This window comes from Bombyx mori, chromosome 20 (assembly GCF_030269925.1).
Source record: "Bombyx mori chromosome 20, ASM3026992v2".
In the NCBI taxonomy this organism is placed as follows: Eukaryota; Metazoa; Arthropoda; class Insecta; order Lepidoptera; family Bombycidae; genus Bombyx; species Bombyx mori.
This window is the reverse complement of record NC_085126.1, coordinates 9,190,103-9,215,760: the sequence shown is the minus strand read 5'-3', so window position 1 is coordinate 9,215,760 and position 25,658 is coordinate 9,190,103. Positions and strand designations below refer to the sequence as shown.

The window sequence follows — 25,658 nt, the reverse complement described above, 5'->3', positions numbered from 1 at the left end:
TCTAATATACTCTTCACTGAATGTATTCGCCTAACATTACTTTTTACTGGTGGTAGGACCTCTTGTGAGTCCGCACGGGTAGGTACCACCACCCCGCCTATTTCTGCCGTGAAGCAGTAATGCGTTTCGGTTTGAAGGGGTGGGGCAGCCGTTGTAACTATACTGAGACCTTAGAACTTATATCTCAAGGTGTGTGGCGCATTTGCGTTGTAGATGTCTATGGGTTCCAGTAACCACTTAACACCAGGTGGGCTGTGAGCTCGTCCACACATTTAGGCAATAAAACAAAAAACATTAATCTTTAGGTACAATCGTATCTGCGAAAAGTGTAACATATTCAGTTGTGTGCACCAAATATATAGCAATACTAGTTGATATTGTAGCCTAAATTGAGATCACCGGCTGCCACAGATTACCTTATCGCAATGACCATACAAAGACTCCAAAATTCTTATCATTTAAGTAAAGTAAACATTAACCAATATTGTTTTGACCAACTTTGTACTTTCTCTGGGTGTATACATTTCACGTCGATGAGAATAAAGTGGCAAGTGGAATTATACAAAATATTTTCTTATCCAAATACAGGGTATATCAAGCCACAGGGTATCAATATCAAGCCAAAAGCTGTAGACAATGGTCTATTAGAATAGTCGTTTAGGGATAAAGAGTACTTGAACACAACGAACAAGTTAATCTTCTGCCAACTTTCGAATTATGTTTTACGCAAGTTGCCGTAATCTTCTATCTTCTTCTCCTATATATATAAAAATGAAATGCTGTTCGTTAGTCTCGCTAAAACTCGAGAACGGCTGGACCGATTTGGCTGATTTTGGTGTGGAATTATTTGTGGAAGTCCAGAGAAGGTTTAAAAGGTAGATAAATATGAAAATGCTCGGAATTAAATAAAAATAACAATTTTGTTTTTCCTTTGATGTGTCCCCCGTCGAACGGATTCATTTTTTTTGTTTTAAATTTATTTTATACAAAAGTATAGGTGTTTTATGTATCGATTGAAGCACTACGAAGTCTGCCGGGTCAGCTAGTATGCAATAAAAAATAAGACTGGCCACATATCAAAAGATTTGTATCGGAAGTAAACTTATGAATATTGGTCGTTAGAACTGATTGCGCACTTAGAGTACGTTTTTCTCCGCCAAATAAGCACTGTACCTGTGATATCATCACCCTCTTTGGCGTGCTATCAACAAACTTTGTCTCCTAGGTCGAGGTCACTTGAGTAATCTTGAATAACTTTTATCTCACAAAGGTAAATCATAAGCCAATGCAATGCACGAAAAAGGAAAACACTAATCAAAAATTTATTTTTATTGCTTAGATGGGTGGACTAGCTCACAGCCCACCTGATGTTAAGTGGTTACAGGAGCCCATAGGCATCTACAACGTAAATGCGCCACCCACCTTGAGATATAAGTTCTCAGATCTCAGTATAGTTTCAGCGGCTACCCCACCCTTCAAACCGAAACGCATTACTGCTTCACGGCAGAAATAGGCGGGGTGGTGGTACCTATCCGTGCGGACTCATAAGAAGTCCATCAGTAATAACGCAAATTATAATTTGCGGGTTTTTGATTTTTATTACACGGATTTACAAAAAAATATAAAAATCTCGATAACAACTTTAGGCAAACGGAAGTTATATGTAAACGCATCAAACATGATACTGCCAGCCTAATCAAGAGGGTTCTCTGAACTTGAAAAAGGTCACGTGATGTCAGCTGTTTGAAGCACAGTTTTTTTTCCTACATAAGCTGATGGTAAAGAGATCATATCAGCGTCACCAGGCTAGTGGGTGAGCTCACGGGGCTCAAACCTGATGACGTTGCTAACACTGACCCTAGCAAGAGCAGTGCTTCGCAGAATCTACCACCGGATCGGAAACGCGACCCACTGAGAACTCAGTGGGCTGTGTCTATGGGTTAATTCGCTCGTCGAGCCCTTCGTCGCAAGCGACGTCTTCGACGAGGAGGGTGACCGGTGCTTGTGGTGCCTAAAAGTACCGTTAATGGATCAGGAGGATCCGTAACGACGTGCTTTGGGCGACGTCGACGGTTTACCATTCGTAGCATGAGCCGTGCTTCGCAGAATCTACGGCCGGATCGGAAACGCGACCCACTGGGAAGATCTGGCGAGAAACTCCGTGGGCTGTGTCTGTGGGTTAATTCGCTCGTCGAGCCCTTCGTCGCAAGCGACGGGTTCGACGAGAACGATGACCGGTGTGAAACGACACGCGCACACACACTGAGTCGCACGAGTTATTGATGCGTTATTTATTTCATTAGTTGAAATGTAACTCTGATCGGAATAAATAGTGTACCTACCTGCTTGTGTCAAAAAATGATAGTTTAAAAAAACAAAAAAAATATGCTTTTCAGGATATTATCAAAATAACCCGTCTTCTCGTATCTGTTTCGATATTCGTTTCTGCTCTTCGGCGATAGATGGCGTTACTCTTACCGGTGTAACAGTAATATTTATACAGCAATTATTTGTTAAAGATTAAATCCTCTATGCATTCATGAATTCCACTCGGGTACCGATAATTTCTGTAGGATTTCTGGATACTTTATCGCAATAACTTTGTCGTTCAAATTATGTATTTGTGTTCTAAATACGCCAATACTATTATGCCATATATGCAACGTAGTTCCATTAACAGTAGTTAATGGATGAACGTGTCACACATTCATAAATGTTGTTTACTTGACGATGTAAGCGAATAACTTAGTACCGAATGCTAATTAATTTACTGGGCACAAATGTTGCATCGGTATAACCTAATTATTGGTTTGAGAAATTCTTGTATACCGATATATTATTGTCGAAGATACGATCTGTTAGTAGTGAGAAGGCCGAACTCCTTTTAAAAAAGGATTTATTCGACACTACACAATATTTATAATGAATAACTAATTATAACTAGAGGTCCCGCAGTAGTCGAAATTCGACTATAATTAATTGGAATTGTAAGTTTGTACACTATTATGATTGTATTTTATACTTTTATAAACACAAATTTCGCCAAGACTATACTAAAAAAAATTAACAAAGATAAACAATATTTAATCTATTCTCAATTTGACAACAGACGTCAAGAACAAAAGTTTGACAATAAATAGTATGCATGCGTGTGTGCGTCATGCGTCAAGTACATGGTATGTAGTGTGTGTAATGTTTTCTTTATTGATTTAATGTATCTTTTATGCATTACTTCAAAAAAAATTTAGCATTGTGCACTTCTTCTCTATATTCTCTATAAGTGTGGAAAATTTCATACTCCTCCGTCCGTGCAATTTTCGTAAAAAGGGATACAAAGTTTTTGCTTCACGTATTAATATATAGATATATAGATAAAATAATTTGGAGATAGCGAGGAATATTGGTAAACGTCTCACTTCAATGAATATCTGACCCGAACTGAGCCTGGTAATATGTTCTCATGAAATCACTGTGAGAGGGCTTATGATGAGTAAAGTGTTTGGTAAGCATTAGTCTATACGGGCTAGGGATATAACAGATCGAACTGTTCACCAACGTTAATTGACATCGACAATATCAAGAGCGTGTATTGTAAATTAGCTCCGGTCACCGTTCTCGTCGAACCCGTCGCTTGCGACGAAGGGCTCGACGAGTAAATTAACTCTCAGACACAGCCCACTGAGTTTCTCGGCGGATCTTCTCAGTGGGTCGCGTTTCCGATCCGGTGGTAGATTCTGCGAAGCACGGCTCTTGCTAGGGTTCGTGTTAGCAACGTCATCAGGTTTGAGCCCCGTGAGCTCACCTACTAGTTACGGTTACGCTGGAATAGCCTCTCTAGGCTACCAGCTTAGGTAGAAAAAATAAATAAAAGTAAATTAGCTAAGTCTTGCTTAGCGGGCCCTCCCGTATCTCCCCTAGCGTTAAACGTTCAACGCTACCTTTGGAAGTCGCATTAGAAGTTTCACTTCACACGTATATACAGGTAACCCTCTTATAACACGGTAGATGCGTTCCTACAAAGTCGCGTGTTGTGCGATACCGCGTTATATGAGACTAGAAGTCAATACAAAAAGGAGAGTAATTTTTCTAAATGAATCAACTATGCCTGTATGTATTTTATTTATTTATTACACTTCATGTAAAATTTACATTGGCGGACTTAATGCCTAAGGCATTCTCTACCAGTCAACCAAAGGTAGTGCAGAGTGAATAGTGGTAGGTGCAATTAAATTTATATTAAGTTACGAATACATACACAAAAAAAAAATTATATACATACATACATACATACATATAATAGTTTATACAGTATTAAAGGAATATATTAATAAATTAAATATTATAATGGAATATATTCATTATTAATAAATTAAATATTATAATGGAATATATTCATTATTAATAAATTAATAATTTCGGTAGGCAGCGGCTTGGTTCTGCCCCTGGCATTCCTGAAGTCCATGGGCGACGGTAACCACTCACCATCAGGTGGGCCGTATGCTTGTCTTTTTTAAATATAAAAAATAAGCGGTAAAACTTCAGTAATTCCCATATATTGTGTGTTCATAGTGCATAATGAAATTTTCTAAATAATTATTTGTTAATATATATTTGTTATAATTATTATTTATTACTTGAGACCTTAGAACTTATATCTCAAGGTGGGTGGCGCATTTACGTTGTGGATGTCTATGGGCTCCAGTAACCACTTAACACCAGGTGGGCTGTGAGCTCGTCCACCCATCTAAGCAATAAAATATATATATTTAAAAACAAAAATATCGTTATAATGTTGTAGAAGTAACGTGCTATAAAAAGGTTTTGGGAATTTTTTATCTGCATGTTACAGTGAAACCGTGCTTTAAATTAAAACACCTTGTTAAAAGAGGTTTACCTGTAATTAGATTAATTCAACATTGAAAAACGTAATTGCAATGTCTGCACCTTGAGTGTGTTGAATTAGGTATATCTGTAAATAAAATTTAAGACAAGAACAATGGGTCGGTGCACGTGAGCTCGTCGAAGTATTTGATATCTGTAATTGTTTAGTGGATTATGATCCTTAAAGGACGGGATCAACACACTGTTTAAATACAGTAATTATGTTTTAATACAACGTCTGATTCATACTATGGATGTTTGCTGATTGGCTGTTACTGGAAACGCTTTTAAGAAATTAATAACTATACCTAGTGTTTTTTATAAGAAGCCCTCATACGAATCTGTTTGTATCATACTTTTATTGGGATAATATGATGGAATTTTAATTTAATGTATTTTGCACATATGAACTGGTGGTAGGACCTCTTGTGAGTCCGCACGGGTAGGTACCACCACCCTGCCTATTTCTGTCGTGAAGCAGTAATGCGTTTCGATTATAAGGGTGTCGCAGCCGTTGTAACTATACTGAGACTTTTTAGAACTTTTATCTCAAGATGGGTGCCGCATTTACGTTGTAAATGTCGATGGGCTCCAGTAACTACTTAACATCAGCTGGGCTGTGAGCTCGTCCACCCATCTAAGCAATAAAAAAAAATACAAACCATCTGAAGTAGACATGTGGAACTACGGCGGAATGGAGTTCACGTCAGAGTCGGATGGTGCGTTGCAAGCATGAACTCCGGAAACTCACATTGGGGATTATAATCAAGAAAATACGGAATTATTTCAAACAATTCCTCAAAGCACGTGCTCAGTGTTTTTCTAAATAATATTATTGTTTACTAGCTGACCCGGCAGACTTCGTAGTGCCTCAATCGATAAATAAAAGACCTAAGCTTTTGTATAAAGTAAACTTAAAACAAACAAAAGGAATCCGTCCGACGGGGGGAACCATCAAAGGAAAAACAAAATTGTTATTTTTGTTTAATTCCGAGCATTTTCATATTTATCTACCTTTTAAACCTTCTCTGGACTTCCACAAATAATTCAAGACCAAAATTAGCCAAATCAATCTAGCCGTCCTCGAGTTTTAGCGAGACTAACGAACAGCAATTCATTTTTATATATGTTTATTATTTGCAGACCTTCTACCAGCACATATTCAATGGTTGTTACGCCGTTCTACTCTTCATCGTTGTCGTGTTCTTCCTCATCTACGGTGTAGAAGTATTCTTTAAGGTGAGTTCGATCTAACTAAATGCTAGCTTTTATGGTCACGAACGCGTGGTTAGGGAATAGAGTCAATGTTGTTTTCTGTAGGTTTTTTTATTGCCTTTGTAGGCAGACGAGCATACGGCCCACCTGATGGTAAGTGGTCACCGTCGCTCATGGACGTCAGCAATGCCAGGGGCAGAGCCAAGCCGCTGCCTACCATAAAGTACTCTCCGCAAGCCTCGTTTGAAGAAGGACATGTCATAGCGCTCGGGAAACACCGTGGAGGGGAGTTCATTCCAAAGCCGGATGGTACGTGGCAAAAAAGATCTTTGAAAACGCACTGTCGATGAACGCAGCGGTTCCAGGTAATATGGATGAACTCTGCTCCGATCGCGGGAGGTGCGATGATAAAAAGGAGATGAGAGGATCAAAGATTCAGGAGATTGGAGATAAGAAGTAGCTTATGTTGCTCTCCTGAAATAAAATGTACACTTTAAAACATGTCAATCCGTTGTTTCGTTTCGACCTGAATGAAGGACAAACAAACTAAATTTTTTTTTTATTGCTTAGATGGGTGGACTAGCTCACAGCCCACCTGGTGTTAAGTGGTTACTATAGCCCATAGACATTTACAACGTAAATGCGCCACCCACCTTGAGATATAAATTCTAAGATCTCAGTATAGTTACAACGGCTGCCCCACCCTTCAAACCGAAACGCATTACTGCTTCATGGCAGAAATAGGCAAGGCGGTGGTACCTACCCGTGCGGAAAATACTTTCACATTTATAATGTTAAGTATAGAAGTATGGATTCGCAGTAACTGTCACCGTAGAGATGAGTTTTGTCACCTCAACTTAGTAAACAGTGTTCTTAGTGCGAGTATTTTAACGTTCTCGATAGCGTAAAAGTTAACTCAAATTTGTATGAAGTTGGAACAGCGCCCCTAGCGGCAAACGTAGGCAAGCGTTCTATTTCCACACAAATTTGAGTTAACTTTTACGTTATCGAGAACGTTAAAAAACTCTCACTAAGCACACAAATACGAGTTGTCAGGTGAAGGGTGACACAGCTGTTGTACTTTACGAAACATACTAAGAACTCTCATGTTTCAAGCTGGGTGGCGTCTTAACGTTGTTGATGTCTATGGGCTCCGGTAACCCCTTAAAAACCAGCTGGCTCGTCCACGAATACAAGCAATAAAAAATGTTATCACAAATCGATAATAAACTGATAATAAACTATATCGATAATAAACTATATCACTGGTGGTAGGACCTCTTGGGACTCCGCACGGATAGGTACCACCACCCCGCCTATTTCCGCCGTGAAGCAGTAATGCGTTTCGGTTCGAAGGATGGGGTAGCCGTTGTAACTATACTGAGACCTTAGAACTTATATCTCGAGGTGGGTGGCGCATTTACGTTGTAGATGTCTATGGGCTCCAGTAACCATTTAACACCAGGTGGGCTGTGAGCTCGTCCATCCATTTAAATAATAAAAATAATAATATCGATATTGAACTGCAATGCAACACAGGCATTACGATTAGATTTTACATTAACCATCGATGTACCGTAAAAATATCGATTGATTGATCGTTATATCGAAATGCATTACTGCTTTTTAGATTTCTTTATTCGCATCAGCTCTCGCGTAGTTAGTTCATTGTAATGCAAACGTTTATAATGTACTACAATTTGATGTTCCGATAATGCGACAACCTTTCCTGTGCGATAACACAATAGCGCGTTCTGTTATAACAATTAACGCCATTTCTGAATCGAATGATCTATTGTTTGATTTTTAATTGTGTATTGTTGACGGTAGGACGGTATATCTGCGCTTGGATTTATGGGTAGTTGTCAAAAAATCACACACACACACACACACACACACACGCATAGACACGGACACTCAAGGTCAAATGTTATTATTTTTCGATCTGACATTACAAATCTCGTTCTGATTAGACTATATACGATGGACTATATAATCTAAGATCCAGATGCAAAATCGCTGCATTTATTGAGTATGCAATAAAAGTCTTTTTTTAATGTATAATTAGGTGAATATACTTTGGCCAAGGTGATTATAAAAATGTAACTGCTAGTTTTTATTTTTTTAAATAAAATAATCTTAAATGACTATTTCCCGGAAAATTGGATTCATGTATTTTTAAAATAAACTATAATCCAAACTGCATAGTTATTAATATACTAGCGACCCGCCCTCGCTTCGCTTCGGAAACATTAAAACACAAATGAAAAAAAAAAATTAAAAAATAAAAAAAGTACCCTATGTTCATCAGGGACAATGTCGGCTTCTAATGGAAAAAGAATTTTTCAAATCGGTCCAGTAGTTTCGGAGCCTATTCGAAACAAACAAACAAACAAATCTTTCCTGTTTATAATATTAGTATAGATGCACAGAGCTGAATAAATTATGGTCGGAGGTAATACTTGGTTAAATTTATACCTTCGTGACGGATATTCATCTACATTGACATGGATCATGTTGAGAATTTCTTGGAATCTTGAACTCTTTGATGATACTCTTTTAGTCTATATTATTCATGTGCTTACTGCACGTGAGCTCGTCTGGCCATTTGAGCAAAGAAAATAGAAACAAGAGGTAATTTAAAAAAAAAAAGCTTTCGCCTTTAAAACGTGCATCGCATCTATCTATATATATAAAAATGAATTGCTGTTCGTTAGTCTCGCTAAAACTCGAGAACGGCTGGATTGATTTGGCTAATGTTGGTCTTGAATTATTTGTGGAAGTCCAGAGAAGGTTTAAAAGGTAGATAAATATGAAAATGCTCGAAATAAAATAAAAATAACAATTTTGTTTTTCCTTTGATGTGTCCTCCGTCGGACGGATTCCTTTTGTTTGCTTTAAGTTTATTTTATACAAAAGCTTAGGTCTTTTATTCATCGATTAAGGCACTGCGAAGTCTGCCGGGTCAGCTAGTTTTTAATACAAACAAGGTGCTGTTTCGTCTGACAAAGAAAACAATTAAAATGACTGTCTGCACGAGACTCTTTTGTTTTATCCCTCGGCACAGCGGTTTTGTCTATCTAAGCACATTACTAATCGGAGATATGATAATTAATGTTTGCCGTTTTTTTTTTCTTGTGTTCTATAATAGCCTTGTATGATTAATTTGAAAATTTATGGACTTGTTTACTTCATAGTATTTAAGTACTGGTATTTACTGGTGGTAGGACCTCTTGTCAGTCCGCACGGGTAGGTACCACCGCCCCGCCTATTACTGCCGTGAAGCAGTAATGCGTTTCGGTTTGAAGGGTGGGGCAGCCGTTGTGACTATACTGAGACCTTAGAACTTACATCTCAAGGTGTGTGGCGCATTTACGTTGTAAATGTCTATGGGCTCCAGTAACCACTTAACACCAGGTGGGCTGTGAGCTCGTCCACACATCTAAGCAATAAAAAATAAATAATAATTATAGCTCTTATCCAGCCGCATATTTACAGATAGCAAAACTTAAGTTAACGAGCTTAGTTAGGCAAAGGCCTCCCTCATTTCTTTCCTTCTACTTCACTCTACTCAGCTTAGAGCTTTCCTGGTCCATAATTTGGTTGCTATCGTCTTTATCTTGTCATGGTACTTACCAACAATAGACGGCGTAGTTAGTCACGAATTGAACCGTTGTCAAAGCGCAGCGTGATGGGTCTTATAATTTATTTATAGTTATGTAAAGTTATACAAAGAACCAGACGTGAATCCAAATATGTATGGGTAACAATTACCGAAGTGTGCGAGGAATGGCATTGCCGTAATACAAAGCATGTGCTTCTCATGTCTCAAGTTGTATAGCAAAAATGTCGATCTATCGCAAAGAAAACTGAGCGAGTCGTATCGTACCCTTTCGGCGTCTGACGTACACTTGGGGACAGAAAACTCGGATAACTTGTGTAAACGTAAATTTCTAAATATCTCTTTTTTTTCTTCTTCCTTTGTTCACTTTCTACTTATATGTGATTTTGATGGTGGAAACATGTTTGGTTATTGTTTTAGCTATTTTTTTTTAATATTATATGTTTGTATCGTACTGTTGGTTTCCCAAATAATTCTGTACTATCTATACTAATATTATAAAGCGGAAGAGTTTGTTTGTTTGAACGCGCTAATCTCAGAAACTATTGGTCCGATTTGAAAAATTCTTTCACTGTTAAATAGCCCATTTATTAAGGAAGGCTATAGGCTATATAACACCACGGTAAGACCAATACGAGTGGAGCACCAATAATGAATATTTCAAAATACGGTTTAAATAGCTTCCTTAACATTCTATAATTCAAAAATATTTTCACTTTCTACGTAAATGAAGTGGGGGCGTAAAATTTAGCGTTATGCCAAAGTGACTATTCCACGCGGACGGAGTCGCGGGCAAGAGCTTGTAAATAAATAATGTGCGGGCCAATAAACGCCACTGCCTTGCGTTATTAAATTTCGTGCCCGATTAAAACCGATCGCGGGGTTATATGTTTTTCGAACAATAAAACGTAAATCTCATTTTCTGTTATCAAACACCGTGGCATTGTGTGTGAGCGATAAGCCTTTGCTGTGTGCTGTAAACGATGGACTATCGTGGTGCTCTGAATATCGTATGTCACCAATAGTAGGGGTTTTTGCAGTGCAGAAACTAGTTTACGATTTAAATTCACGTTTAATAATCTCGGACGTGTCGAACTATCGGTTAACTACCGTCTTATTTATTTTTTAACACATTCACTGCCATGTAGGTCACCGGTGTACCACGCGGCGCACTGAAGTAATTAAGTCGATTTCTGTTACTAAGCTTGCCTGGATTGCCTCACCTCACCTTCTTTTGTTTGTTAGTGTATGTTTTAGTCTTTTAGGTCTGTTAGAAATAGATTCATTGTCAGTATCGTTTGGATTCGTCTTCCCCAGAGTCTTAGTAAGAAGAACAAAGAGAGAAATCGGCTTAGTTACTTCAGTGCGCCGCGTAGGGCACCGGTGACCTACATGGCAGTCAACGTGTTAAATACCGTACCATTTGTTTTTCTAATTTAAAGTCCTAAGTTCTGAGTGTGTTGATAAATGATCTGTATGAGATAACTTCGATCTTCAGCTCCGCGGTGAGTTCCTGAAGGAGACCAAAGTATGCACCATAATATCGCCCCGTCCCGGAACCTCAGCCGACGGAGATGAAGCCCAGGATACGCTTGTCACTAAACAGGTATGTTGGACTCACAAGAGGTCCTGCCACCAATAATTACACAAATTATAATTTTGCGGGTTTGATTTTTATTACACGATGTTATTCCTTCACCGTGGAAGTCAATCGTGAAGATTTCTTAACTATGTATTTCATTAGAAAAATTGGTACCCGCCTGCGGGATTCGAACACCGGTGTATCGCTCGATACAAATATACCGGACGTCTTATCCTTTGGGCCACGACGACTTCAAGTCCAATGAACAGTCCAAGTTACCATCAATACGATCCTGTTGCTTTCTTCCGAAGGGAATTCAAACGGATTTGCTGGACGGAGACGGAACGGTGGACCCTCGGTCCGTGGACCTCTCGCAGCTGCACCAGTCGCGCGTGGGCCTGATCAGCCTCGCGCTGATGCTCATACTGATCGTCTGCTTCCTGGCTTCTGAAACCCTAAGCGAATTCTGGAAGACTAAGTCAGTATACATTTTTAATACGCCTTTATTAGTTTCAGACCTATGTATGTTAGTGTGTAACAGAATCTTTGCACATGATTTTGACCCCCCTTGAAAACGTCGGATTAACCCGAAATTTTGCATACTTATTAAGGATCGATGACAATTCAATATTTAAGAAAAATATATGGAAAAAATTGAAGTTCAACTAAAAAATGAAAAATAAATAGTAGTTTGAAAAACTATAAAAATACGCTTTTAGAAAAAATCCAACTCAAAAATAGAATTAAATTTTTATAAATTTGAATTAAAAATAGTGTAAGAAAAAATGATTTTATTGTAAAAAAAACCTGGTGTTAAGTGGTTACTGGAGCCCATAGACATCCACAACGTAAATGCGTCACCCACCTTGAGATATAAGTTTTAAGGTCTCAGTATAGTTACAGCGGCTGCCTCACCCTTCAAACCGAAACGCATTACTGCTTCACGGCAGAAATAGGCCGGGTGGTGGTCTAGTCACCTACCCGCGCGGACTCACAAGAGGTCCTACCACCAGTAAGTACGTATTTCGGGTAACAGGGTGCCGGTGGTGTCCCGCAACTGGCACGACCTGGTGTTCCGGCTCGCCGAGATCGGGGTCGCAGTATGGTTCCCGTGCGCGCTGTGGAACTCGATGGCGCCCGAGCGGCTCTGGCTCCTGAACCCGCGCCGGCTGCTCGCCAGGCAGCTGGACGACGCCAAGCTCGCCGACCTGCTCGCGCAGCACCACCACGATGCCAAGGTACGCGGCAACGTGACCCTTCACTGTATTGTTACACGCTCTATATTAGCTTCACTTGTATGTATGTATGTTTGTAACGGAATCCTTTAGATTTTGACCCACTTTAAACGGCCAGATTTCATTCCAACTTTGTTGATTTATCGAGGACCGATGACAATTATATATGAAAAAAATAATTGAAAAATAAATAATAGCTTAAAAAAACTAAAAAACACGCTTTGTAGGCAGACGAGCATACGGCTCATCCTGATGGTGAGTGGTTACCGTAGCTCATGGACGTCCGAGCAGGGTCAGTTTCCTAGTGTATGGAAGGAGGGGAAGCTGGTCCTGCTCAGGAAGGAGGGGCGCCCCGCGGACTCGCCGTCCGCGTATCGGCCCATAGTGCTGCTCGATGAGGCGGGCAAACTTTTTGAGCGCATTATCGCAGATCGCCTCGTCAGCCACTTGTGCAGGGAGGGGCCGGACCTGGATGACAACCAATTTGGTTTTCGTCGGGGGCGCTCCACCATAGACGCCATCATGCGCGTGAGGGCCCTGGCGGAGGAGACGGTGTCCCGGGGTGGGGTGGTACTGGCGGTGTCTTTAGACATCTCCAACGCTTTCAACACCCTACCCTGGAGTTGTATTCGGGAGGCTCTGAAATACCATCGCGTGCCTCCCTACCTCCGCCGCACGGTAGGGGCTTATCTGGAGGGTAGATGCGTCACTTATCGGGGACGTGACGGTGCCGGTCGGCACCTCATGTCGTGCGGTGTTCCACAGGGATCGGTCTTGGGACCGCTCCTGTGGAACATCGGCTACGACTGGGTGCTGAGAGGCGAGCTCCCGTCGGGCGCCAACTTGACGTGTTATGCGGACGACACGCTTGTCACTGCCCGGGGGAGCTCGCACAGGGAAGCGACGTTGATAGCCGCGGCTGCGGTGTCACTGGTGGTGAACCGCATCCGGCGCCTGGGCCTGGAGGTGGCCCTAAACAAGTCGGAGGCTATGGTGTTTCATGGCCCCCGACGTGCGCCGGCGCCGGGATCACACATCGTGGTAAGTGGGACCCGGATAGCTGTCGAGTCCACCATGAAGTATCTGGGATTGGTGCTCGACAGCCGATGGGAATTCGGGCCCCACTTCCGGCGGCTGGTGCCCAAGCTGATGGGTGCAGCGGGCGCGCTTTCAACGTTGCTTCCCAATTTGGGGGGCCCGAGCGCCGCCTGTAGGCGGTTGTACGTGGGAATCGTGCGGTCCATGGCCCTGTATGGGGCCCCTGTGTGGGCGATGGACATGACGGCCAGCACACTCGCCATTCTGCGTAAGCCGCAGAGGGTGATGGCCGTCAGAGTCATCCGCGGGTACCGCACGATTTCCTACGAGGCGGCTTGCGTCCTGGCCGGATCCCCGCCCTGGGACCTAGAGGCGAAAGTACTCGCGTCATTATATCGATGGCGCGAGGAAGAGCGGGCACGGGGCTCGAGGCTGGTGCAGCGGCAGATCGCGCTGCGCCGAGAGGAGCTCCGTCTGGCCTTGGTGGCGGAATGGCGGCAAAGGCTTCTGCGCCCTACCGCCGGCCTCGCAACCGTCGAGGCGATCCGGCCAGTACTCGACGACTGGCTCGGGAGAAGGCACGGATCCCTGTCGTTTAGGGTGACACAGGTGCTGTCGGGGCACGGTTGCTTCGGCAAGTACCTGTGCCGCATAGACAGGGAGCCGGACGCTCGGTGCCACCACTGCGTCCACTGCGGGGAGGACACGGCGCAACACACGCTCGCCGAGTGTGTAGCTTGGGAGGAGCAGCGCCGTGTCCTCACAAATGAAGTAGGAAGCGATCTGTCGCTGCCGGCCGTAGTGCGGAGGATGGTCGGCAGCGCAGAGTCGTGGGACGCGGTGGTGTCCTTCTGCGAGGACGTGATGTCGCAGAAGGAAACTGCGGAACGGGAGAGGGAGATCTCGACTCCCTTTCCCGGCCGCAGAAGGCGCACCGGGCGCAGGACAAGGGCGGACAATGCCCTTTTCCGCCCCCCATGAATGGGTCCAGGGGCGAGGGACTTGGGAAAGCCCTCGCCCCCTATTCGATGGACCTGAGACGGAGGCGCATGCGGGTGTCGGCGCGTGCCTCTGAGGCGATGCACGGAGTAGCTGAACGCCTCACTACTCCGTGCAGGAGACGAGGCCTGGATAGACCGGGCCAGCACTGGTGTGGGGCTGCGGAAGAATTTTGGATTCCCGCGGCCCTGCGCGCACGTGTGGGTGGACACCGGGGTGGTTTTAGCCGGTAGGAGTCCGGCACGCCCCTTCGCTTTTCCCTAGGCGAAGGTAGTCCATGAGGATTTCCCCCCGAGAAAAAAAAAAAAAAAAAAGCTCATGGACGTCAGCAATGCCAGGGGCAAGAACCGCTGCCTACCGTCTAAAATTTTAATTCCTTAATCATGAGAAAAAATAGAGTATATTGCGTTGTCCGGACTCCATTGTATTCCATTGTTGTCTGTGTCCATTAGTTCTGTGTCCTTAGTGCGAGTTTTTTAACGTTCTCGATAGCGTAAAAGTTAACTTATATTTGTATGCAGTTGGAACAGCACCCCTAGCGGCAAACGTAGGCAAACGCTACGTTAACTACGTTAACTTTTACGCTATCGAGAGCGTTATAAAACTCGCATTAAGCACTCAGGTCTATGCATGTCTCCAGCGACCTTGACGTAAAAGGATATCCTAGTTAGGTGCTTAATTTGGAATTGGTCGAAATTAAAAAAAAATTAATTGCCTAATTATTTTCTATTGCACTGATATTTTTTTTTTTTTTTTTTTTTTTTTTATTGCCCTTGTAGGCAGACGAGCATACGGCCCACCTGATGGTGAGTGGTTACCGTCGCCCATGGACTTCAGCAATGCCAGGGGCAGAACCAAGCCGCTGCCTACCGTATAAATATTATATTATAATATTTAAATATATTACGTATTTTATAAGCTTTATGTGTGACATAAATAACAATTAAATATTATAAAATTGTAATTATGTTATGTTTGTGTATTGCGTGTGTAAAGATGTCGGTTATAATTCTTATATTATTTGATTTGGTTAATGTTTTTTTTTTTGATTTGTTAGATTGGTCAAGTTTTGTTTGGCTCTCGAGTCATTGATTGCCAACCTGAAAAAAATATATCCAAGAACGAAAGCAATTTGATGTTTTTTTCCTGTGAAATGTATAAATTCAATTATCCATGGCTTTAAGGATGTCTATGGATTTAAGATTACAATGCGGTATCCCTATACAAGGTTTCGTATGAAGGCGGCGATGTTTTAAACTCCCACAAAATACAACATCTGTTGTTATCGAATTCAGTATAGTGCTGTCAGTTGCGTGTTTATACTCTACGTGTAGTATAATCTGTATCGTGTTTTATTTTTTGTCGGCAAAGGGTTATTATTCTGTTTGTACTCTACGTGTGGTATAATCTGTATTGTGTTGCGTTTTTTTTTTCGGCAAAGGGTTGTTGTCAAGTGCTCGTGTTTGTCGATTCGTTTGTTTATGTGTCGTTCCATCTTGCATATATATATTTTGATCATCATTAATTAATTTCCTCATTGTTTCAAATATCTCTTCCATCAACTAATATTTCCCTATCAAAGCTAGCTTCCTTCTCGTCCCACTAACATTTTCCGTTTCTAACATCACCCCCAATCGATTCCCAGACGTTGGCCGACCTCAGCCAACTGGGCTGGCGCCAGAAAGCATGGTACTTTCTCGAGTTGGCCAAATATTGGATCGTTTGGAGGTTCGCTCTTACTGTCTTTTTCAAACCTCTTCCTTTGCCTGTAAACGGGAAAGAGACACAAAACTCGGACGCTGCTAATGCGGTTGGCTCGAACACAAATTCGGTGAGTTTCGTTGTCGGGTGCGTGTCGTTGTAAATAACTGTTGTATTTGTTTGAATGTATGATATTGTTCCTTATGATTCGTTGCTATGGGGCCTTAGGTGTTCTGTTCAAAAGTTACGAATGGAATCAAATCTTGCTTTGTTGATTTAAATCAGGGGCTCTCAAACTTATTTTGTCTACTGGCCACTTTGAGAATAAATTATTTTTTAGTGCCTCCATTTTATCACCAAATTAAAGACCACTATAGCGAGAGCTCAGTCGGTATCTAAGAGTCCTCCTAGATAAAATTACAAATTGCCTCCCAAGCTTCTACACAGTGCCCCCAATTTTTTGTTTCTGGGTCTCTTACCGCCCTCCTTAAGGCCTGCAGCGCTCACAAGGGGGCGTTATCGCCCACTTTGGGAAAGGCTGATTGTTGCGTCTATTTCTTAGAGGTATCTTGAGGTGGCCAAGAAAATGAATAAATACGTTTACTTCTTCAAATACTCATTATATTATTTTTAATTATTTTACAAAATAGAATTGACAGGCGCGTCCATCTTTTTTCTTCGTGTAATAATTTTATTTATTAAATTTTGATAATTGATGCCACTGTTGCGTTTCCTGATTTGTGATTGGTTCTTGCGATATGACGTCATCGTTGGCCAATCACAGCCATCAATGTAAAACGTCCGGATAAAAGCCTTCCAAGTTCAATCGGGCGTCGTTTCGCTGTCAATGATACGGTCAGTGGATCATTCATTGGTGTCTTTGGGGTTCCGCAGAACGTGGAGAGTGACTCGCTCGTGGACAGCGTCGGCTCGAGCCGGGATTGCTGGATTTGCTACGACAGTTCCCGGGCGGAGCCCCTCATCAGGCCGTGTCGCTGCACCGGCGACGTGTCCGCCGTGCATCATGACTGCCTGAGCAGGTGGCTCGTCGAGGTCGGTATCCAACGTTTGACTCGGGCCAAAAATATGTATTACAAATGAATATGCAATTTCGAAAAGGGCACATCTCTGAAAATGTAAAATGTTCAGGAAATGAAAAAAAAACTGATTACTTTCTAAAGCAGTGTAAAATTTCAAATATTAATATAACTTTTGAGATATATTTTAGTGTTAATTAGCAATTGAAAATTACTGGAATTATTATAAAATGGGTGTAGGTAAGCCTCAAGACTACATGTATATGAAAAAACGTATTTGACAAAATATGCGACATGTGGCCCTTTTCGAAATTGCATATTCAAATGTATTTGCGGTTATTTTTAATACGCTTTTATTAGCTTCAGACGTATGTATGTTTGTATGTAACGGAATCTTTGAACATGATTTTGACCCCCTTCAAAACGTCGGATTAACTCGAAATTTGGTATACTTATAAAGGACCGATGACAGTTCAATATTTAAAAAAATATTGAATAAATTGAAAAATACAATATTAAAAAACATATTGAAAAATTCAAATTCACTAAAAAAATAATAATAGTTTAAAAATACCTTTACCAAATTAACTAATAGTTTGGTAACAAAATACGCTTTTATAGAAAATCCAACTGAAAAATTGAAAATAAATTTTAATAAATCTGAATTAAAAATAGTGTAAGAAAAAATGATTTTATTGTAAAAAAAAGCGTGGAGGACGAAAAGCCAATTATCCGTTAGTTTTCCTATCGTAATGTTCAGTTAGTAAATCTGTCACGTGGTCTCCCCAGAGTGCCGCCTCGCCTGACGGCTTGAAGTGCAAAGTCTGCAACACTCCCTACATCGTCCAGGAGACCAATCGGTACGTATAATGATATCGCTCTGATTATTGAAATTTGTATTTGTATATATTCTTGAGACCTACCTTGAGTGTAGTTCTAAGGTCTCAGATTTTACAGCACAATGGCTGTTCAACGCTTCAAACCGAAACACATTTCTGCTTCACGGCAGAAATAGGTAGGGTGGTGGTACCTACCTGCGCGGACTCACAAGAGGAGGTCCTACCACCAGTAAATATGTATTTATTGTTCTCTGTGTTATAAGTACTAGAGACTGTCAAACATAGTTATATACGTTTAAATTTAAACATACATAGATAATAAATACCTGTAAACAAACCTGTTTATTACACGAATGTTTGCCCGACGTGTGATTCCATTGCACCACCGAATCAATCAACCTTAAAAACTAGATCAGAGATATTAAGTTCCACTTACTTGCGTAGAGTGGAGTGGGAGCGCGGGTTCACGTGGTCGCACTGGGCGGGCACCGCGGCCGCCGTCACCGCGCTCACCGGTGCCGCGGCCGGCGCCTGGGCCCTCGCGCAGCTCTACCCCTCCTCCCTCGTGCGCGTGCTCGCCGCCGGCGCCGCGCTGCTCGTCTGCTACGTCGCGCTCAGGTACGCACGCACGCATGCACACCCGCACGCACGCACCCACACGCACGCACGCACGCACTCACGCACCCACACCCGCACGCACACCTGCACTCACGCACGCACGCACGCACACGTGCCCACACACGCGCACGCACGCACACACGCACGCACACCTGCACTCGCACGCACGCACACGCACGTACTCACACCTGCACGCACGCAAACACGCACACACACCCGCACGCACACCTGCACTCACGCACGCACGCACGCACACACGCACGCACACCTGCACTCGCACGCACGCACACGCACGTACTCACACCTGCACGCACGCAAACACGCACCCACACCCGCACGCACACCTGCACTCACGCACGCACGCACGCACACACGCACGCACACCTGCACTCGCACGCACGCACACGCACGTACTCACACCTGCACGCACGCAAACACGCACACACACCCGCACGCACACCTGCACTCACGCACGCACGCACGCACACACGCACGCACACCTGCACTCGCACGCACGCACACGCACGTACTCACACCTGCACGCACGCAAACACGCACCCACACCCGCACGCACACCTGCACTCACGCACGCACGCACGCACACACGCACGCACACCTGCACTCGCACGCACGCACACGCACGTACTCACACCTGCACGCACGCAAACACGCACCCACACCCGCACGCACACCTGCACTCACGCACGCACGCACGCACACACGCACGCACACCTGCACTCGCACGCACGCACACGCACGTACTCACACCTGCACGCACGCAAACACGCACACACACCCGCACGCACACCTGCACTCACGCACGCACGCACGCACACACGCACGCACACCTGCACTCGCACGCACGCACACGCACGTACTCACACCTGCACGCACGCAAACACGCACACACACCCGCACGCACACCTGCACTCACGCACGCACGCACGCACACACGCACGCACACCTGCACTCGCACGCACGCACACGCACGTACTCACACCTGCACGCACGCAAACACGCACACACATACACACAGAATTCGACGAACGAAAACGAAACGAACCCACAGCCTGCTGAGCTCCTCGCAAAATATCTTGTATGGATCAGTTTGTTAGATCACTAAAGTGGCGGATAAAAGCCGTTTGCATGCAGCAGAGGTGGGAATGTTGACATGGATATGTGGAGTAACGAGAATGGATAGAATACGGAACGAATATGTTAGAGGAAGTCTGAAAGTGGCACCTGTGAAAGGTTCCACATCATTACGGATCCTCCCAATCCATTAACGTTGCTTTTAGGTACCTCAAGCATTAACCCACAGACACAGCCCACTGAGTTTCTCGCCGGATCTTCTCAGTGGATCGCGTTTCCGATCCGGTGGTAGATTCTGCGAAGCACGGCCCTTGCTAGGGTTCGTGTTAGCAACGTCGTCAGGTTTGAGCCTCGTGAGCTCACTTACTAGTTAAGGTTACGCTGATATTATGGTCTCTCTAGACCATCAGCTTAGGTAAGAGAAAATGGAAAAGAGAAGTTGAGAAATGCGCGTTTGAGATGGTATGGACATTTGATGAGACGAAATGAAAATGAGGTTGGTAAGAGAGTGTTAACTATGAATGTGGAAGGATATAGAGGAAGAAGTAGACCTAAGAAGAAATGGATGGATTGCGTGAAAGACGATATGTGTAAGAGGGGAGTGAGCGAAGAAATGGTATATGATAGAGGAACATAGAAGGAGAAAATATCTTGCCCCGACTATAAGTGACTGGGAGAAGGACAGGAGATTGATGAATGGAATAGTTTTTTTTATACGTCACGATCCTAATCCTACAACATATCGTCTTCTCGCATTAAAACTGTATAATCTCAAAACTTACTAATTTTACATGAGAGTGTTTTAAAGGTTTAACATGTGATATTTTCAATATTAATCATCCTTGCAACATTTATTTAAGATAAAATTATGTATTAATTTTGTTAATAGTAGTCAAAACATAGGTAACTAAAAAAAAAAAAAACTAAAACCAAACTATGCTCTTTTGACAGTATTTATGAAAAAAATACTGGTCATACTATACCAAATGATTCCGCATATTAACTCAAATTCGAATATTTTTGGAAATTGTACACTTTTAATGCGAAATGACGATATATGTGTTATATTTGCAGATTCCTGGGCACGAACACGGTGTCGGCGTACCACCGGGCCCGCGTCTACGGCCTGAAGATCCTGACGGAGCCCTTCGCCGACGTCCAGGACTCGGAGCAGGGTCAGCTGTCGACCATCAGCAGGACGGTGACCGTCGAGATCGCGCCGAAGGACGTCCTCGACCAAGCGCTCAAGGGCGAAGCGAAATAGCACGAGAAAATAACGAACTGCGATTTTTAAATAGCGCGCTATATAACGTTGTCCGTCGCAAATAACGTAGCAGCTAAGTTTTGGCAGTGAAATGAAACAGTGGTGATGTGACGTGAAAAACAAAACGAAAAAAAAAAACGGAGGTAGTGTGTGGAAGTTAACTTATGAAACTTTTAATGGACGCCGCAGAGAATGCGATGAAAACAAAAGTTAAAAATATATAATATAACGAAATTTCGTTCCAGTACAAACGTGATGAATATGAGGAAGCATATTGTAAGTTCAGTGCATATCGTTACATAGTGCATACTGTAAGCAGTGACAATGATTGAGTGTTGTTAAAAAAAAAGCAAAAAAAAAAAACGAACAATTAGTGATGCTATAATAAATTAAGCATGCTATTTAGCAGCTAGAGGTACGCTACATATAATAGTTGGATAGTGCGATAGGAATTTGTTACGTAAATAGATTGTACCGTTTGAGTATTGAGCTTTTTTGTTTTTGTTAATACGTATTTAGTACAAAGACGGTGACCGTCACGCTTCGATTGTCAACCAACGGTGATCGTTTACGTATTTTAGAATAATGATAATATGTATAAAAATATATTTTTTTTAAATTAAATGTTCGAACTGAAACTAATTGTAGTTAAAAATTGTTAAAATTTTTAATATTGTATGTAATACACCTACCTACCTACCTATAAAAATTATAAAAAAATGACTTAAATATTTTAGTTTTTTTTTTTGTTTAATTTTTTTTTGTTTCGCAATTGGTGTACCTATTGATATATACGACTGGTTTTTTAATGAGTTCTTGATATTTATGAGCTTTTGTTAGTGGCAGGTGCGCGGATAAAAAGCACCTGTTAATAAAATACACAGTTGATAGAAGCGAAGGCTTAAATGAATTATTATTAAAGTAAATTGTATGTTTTTTTTTTATTGCTTAAATGGGTGGTCGAGCTCACAGCCCACCTGGTGTTAAGTGGTTACTGGAGCCCATAGACATCTATGATGTAAATGCGCCACCCACCTTGAGATATAAGTTCTAAGGTCTCAGTATAGTCACAACGGCTGCCCCACCCTTCAAACCGAAACGCATTACTGCTTCACGGCGGAAATAGGCAGGGTGGTGGCACCTACCCGTGCGGACTCACAAGAGGTCCTACCACCAGTAAACACGCACACGAGTGAGGGCGTTCACCCCGTACATCAGCTGCATTTAAATGTGCCACATGAAAAAACACTAGAAAAATATCATAATACGTAAATATGTTGTGAAATTGCTTTCAAAGCGCATATCGACGCTTGAAAGGCAAAAGTGACTAAGCGACAATAACTGCTTTGTACATAAATGATAGGCAATAACCATATTCGATGCGCAAAAAAAATATATTTCTAGGTCTATTAAAATCATTTCAATCCTACAGTTAGATTCGTTAAAATAGATTTTTCTTCAGGTATTTTAACTTTAAATTAGTCTACTGTAAAGTTCACGCATTGTCGCTTAGTCACGTTTGCCTTTCAAGCGTCGATATGTATTATTAACGTTGTATACAAAAAAATCTGTGCCAAAGAACGCTTATTATAAAATCGTCCTGTACTTTGATTGGATTCAAAATAATTACGTAATCGTCAATTGTAATTAATAAATTTCAATTCTAAAAGTAATCATTAAGGTTTAACTATGTATTCATGTAGAAAAGTTTAAATGTATAGTGAACTTTTTGTCTCTCGACTTGTGTATTTATCGGAGCTTAATAAGCTTTTTTATATGAGTACTTCAAATTCGTTAGCGTTCGATAACAGCGGTAGGCAGCGGCTTTGCTCTGCCCCTGGCATTGCTGAAGTCCATGGGCGACGGTAACCACTCACCATCAGGTGGGCCGTATGCTCGTCTGCCTACAAGGGCAATAAATAAAAAATACAACGAACATGGCAACTCCTGCTTTTTTTTCAGTATGGCAATTGGCCACGGTTACGGCGCCATTGTTGCCAGTGATGACTTCAAACAAAATATTCAATAATTTCAATACGCTGTACCTACGCGAAAGGAATGGAGTGTAATGAAGTCGATTAACGTTTTTTTTCCCATTGGAATGAAATTGGGAGAACCGTTACGCGCTGGGGTTCGGGATAAATAAAATTCTAACAAAGTACAACTAAAAACTGTATTCAACACTTAAAACACTCACAAAGACTCAATTCGCTTCTTCCGCTTCGCTTCAGGTGATCCGTTCGCTGTTTCGCTTCGAGTAGTTCCAATTACTGACTGACTGATCTCTAGAACGCTTGTATAGCCGATACCTCATCCCTAGAACTATCGAGAATATTCCGCACATTACGAGTATTGTGTTTCCGCTATCTGACAATAGATGGCGTTGTACTTCTCGAGCGTTCTAAGTGCTACTAGATCCTTCGATATTCGTTCGACTATTCGGCGATAGATGGCGTTACTCATACCGGCCTAACAATACGATAAGACACGTTCAACTACTTTTTAAAGTTCCAACCATTGTTCTCTGACTGATGCTAAACGGTTAGTGAGCCACCAAATAAATAAATAAATACTATTTTGTACAGGTGTAGATGCTTAAAAGGATAATTTATGATAGGAAATCATGTGGCATAATGAAAAATAAAATATCAATATTAAGAAACAGTCGCTTGCGTATGGCGACGCGTCGCCACAACGTACAACTATATATATATTTTATATATGTATACAATAATACGGCATGCCTCGCCACGCTAGCAATCTGTTTTAAGTGCGGCCATAGATGTGTAGCATCAACAAAAGAAGTCAAAACAACTTCACTATGTACCCCAGTTCCCGCCAACGGATCCACAGATAATACAAATAAGATTTTGAAAAGAGTTCCAACATTAGCTATTCGAATATTGAAGTTAGTTTTCGATAGATTTTCACCATCGTCCACGCATTTAGGCAATAAAAAAAGAAGAAAAGACTGTAATAATATGGTAATCTATTCACTACATACGTCGCGCCTGATTCCAATATCCTCTTTTGATATTTTTAATAATAGGTAGGTAATTCATAAACGAGCAACGCCTGTCACTATGCTTGTCTCGCTATGTTTACGGATAAAATTTACATAATTTAGTTTCATTGTAAAACTTATGCTCATTAAAATACTTGATCACTATATTGTTTAAAATACGATCGATACGCCGATTTAGGGCGCGACCCATTACGTTTGTGGTCATCATCACGTCGGGGTCACCAGTTGTATGAATATACGACGAAGGGAAGATCTTCCACCGAGCGGGTGATATTGCTCGGTAGACCGACGGTCCGAATGTTGTTGTTCGGAACTTGTATATATGCGCTTTATCTTGAAAATGTCGTAAGCGAGATTCAGGCATCTGTCAATTATCTTGCGTTGTAAGATGGCTACCCGCCACACGTTGGTCCGACCAGATCTCCATACAAAGGACAATACCCAAAAGTGGGTTAACTTTGTGTCAAAGCTTGTGTCAAATTTGTACTTGAAAAACTATGCCTTATTTTTTCACGTTGTTTAGTTTATGTATCAACATTTCTTTAACTCTAGCATTGTTTTATAAAAAATAAAAAAAAACTTATTTGATAACATCCCAAAACTGAGTGCCATAGTTTTTAAATTCGCCAATAGGCAAACGGCTTAGCCCATAAAGCCTTATAGTAAATCTTTAAGTTGCCAAACAAAAGAGTTGTCTGTGTCTTGAACAACAAATAAAAAAAAAATAGCTAATGGTTATAATTCACAGACTTTTTAGTTTATTTTTGTTCAATGCAATATTTATATATTGTAATAATAATTATTACTTAAAACCATGAATTATTTAATATTTTTAGACATTAATGATTCCATTAGTAAAAATCTCAATGGCCTACCATTAATTATTCTTATTATCTATGGTCAGAGAGTTTTGGCAGCAACCCGAGTGAAGAGTCACTTGAAGTTTTATTTTAATGTTTTTTTAATAGTTTATTGTGATGTATAGTAATATATAAATTGGGTGTTGTTTTGTATATTAAACGTCAATAATCGTTGTTCACGATTATTGAGGCATTGGAATAAGACTGTGGCAAACGTAGCAAAACGTTCCAACTCCATACAAATTTGAGTTACTTTTACGCTATCGAGAACATTAAAAAATTCGCACTAAGCACACCCGTAACAGCGCCCCTAGCGGCAAACGTAGGAAAACGTTCCAACTCCATACAAATTTGAGTTACTTTTACGCTATCGAGAACATTAAAAAATTCGCACTAAGCACACCCGTAACAGCGCCCCTAGCGGCAAACGTAGGAAAACGTTCCAACTCCATACAAATTTGAGTTACTTTTACGCTATCGAGAACATTAAAAAATTCGCACTAAGCACACCCGTAACAGCGCCCCTAGCGGCAAACGTAGGAAAACGTTCCAACTCCATACAAATATGAGTTACTTTTACGCTATCGAGAACATTAAAAAACTCGCACTAAGCACACCCGTAACAGCGCCCCTAGCGGCAAACGTAGCAA

General features: G+C 41.7%; 1 protein-coding gene across 7 annotated transcripts in view; it reads left to right on the top strand.

Annotated features, from left to right (window-relative positions):
• LOC119631020 (uncharacterized) overlaps positions 1-21,852 on the top strand; it is a 106,924-nt gene extending 85,072 nt beyond the window's left edge. For 4 of the 7 annotated variants that reach the window (XM_062674410.1, XM_062674412.1, XM_062674413.1 and 1 more), the window contains exons 6-14: positions 6,025-6,120; positions 11,217-11,324; positions 11,612-11,778; positions 12,337-12,538; positions 16,218-16,403; positions 17,168-17,326; positions 18,100-18,170; positions 18,594-18,767; positions 20,934-21,852. In XM_062674410.1, coding sequence (XP_062530394.1) covers positions 6,025-6,120; positions 11,217-11,324; positions 11,612-11,778; positions 12,337-12,538; positions 16,218-16,403; positions 17,168-17,326; positions 18,100-18,170; positions 18,594-18,767; positions 20,934-21,123 — 1,353 coding nt within the window. In that variant the 3' untranslated portion in view covers positions 21,124-21,852. The remainder of the gene's footprint in view (positions 1-6,024; positions 6,121-11,216; positions 11,325-11,611; positions 11,779-12,336; positions 12,539-16,217; positions 16,404-17,167; positions 17,327-18,099; positions 18,171-18,593; positions 18,768-20,933) is intronic. The other 3 variants (XM_062674414.1, XM_062674416.1, XM_062674415.1) reach the window with 1 other exon arrangement.
• Positions 21,853-25,658: the final 3,806 nt, after the last annotated feature.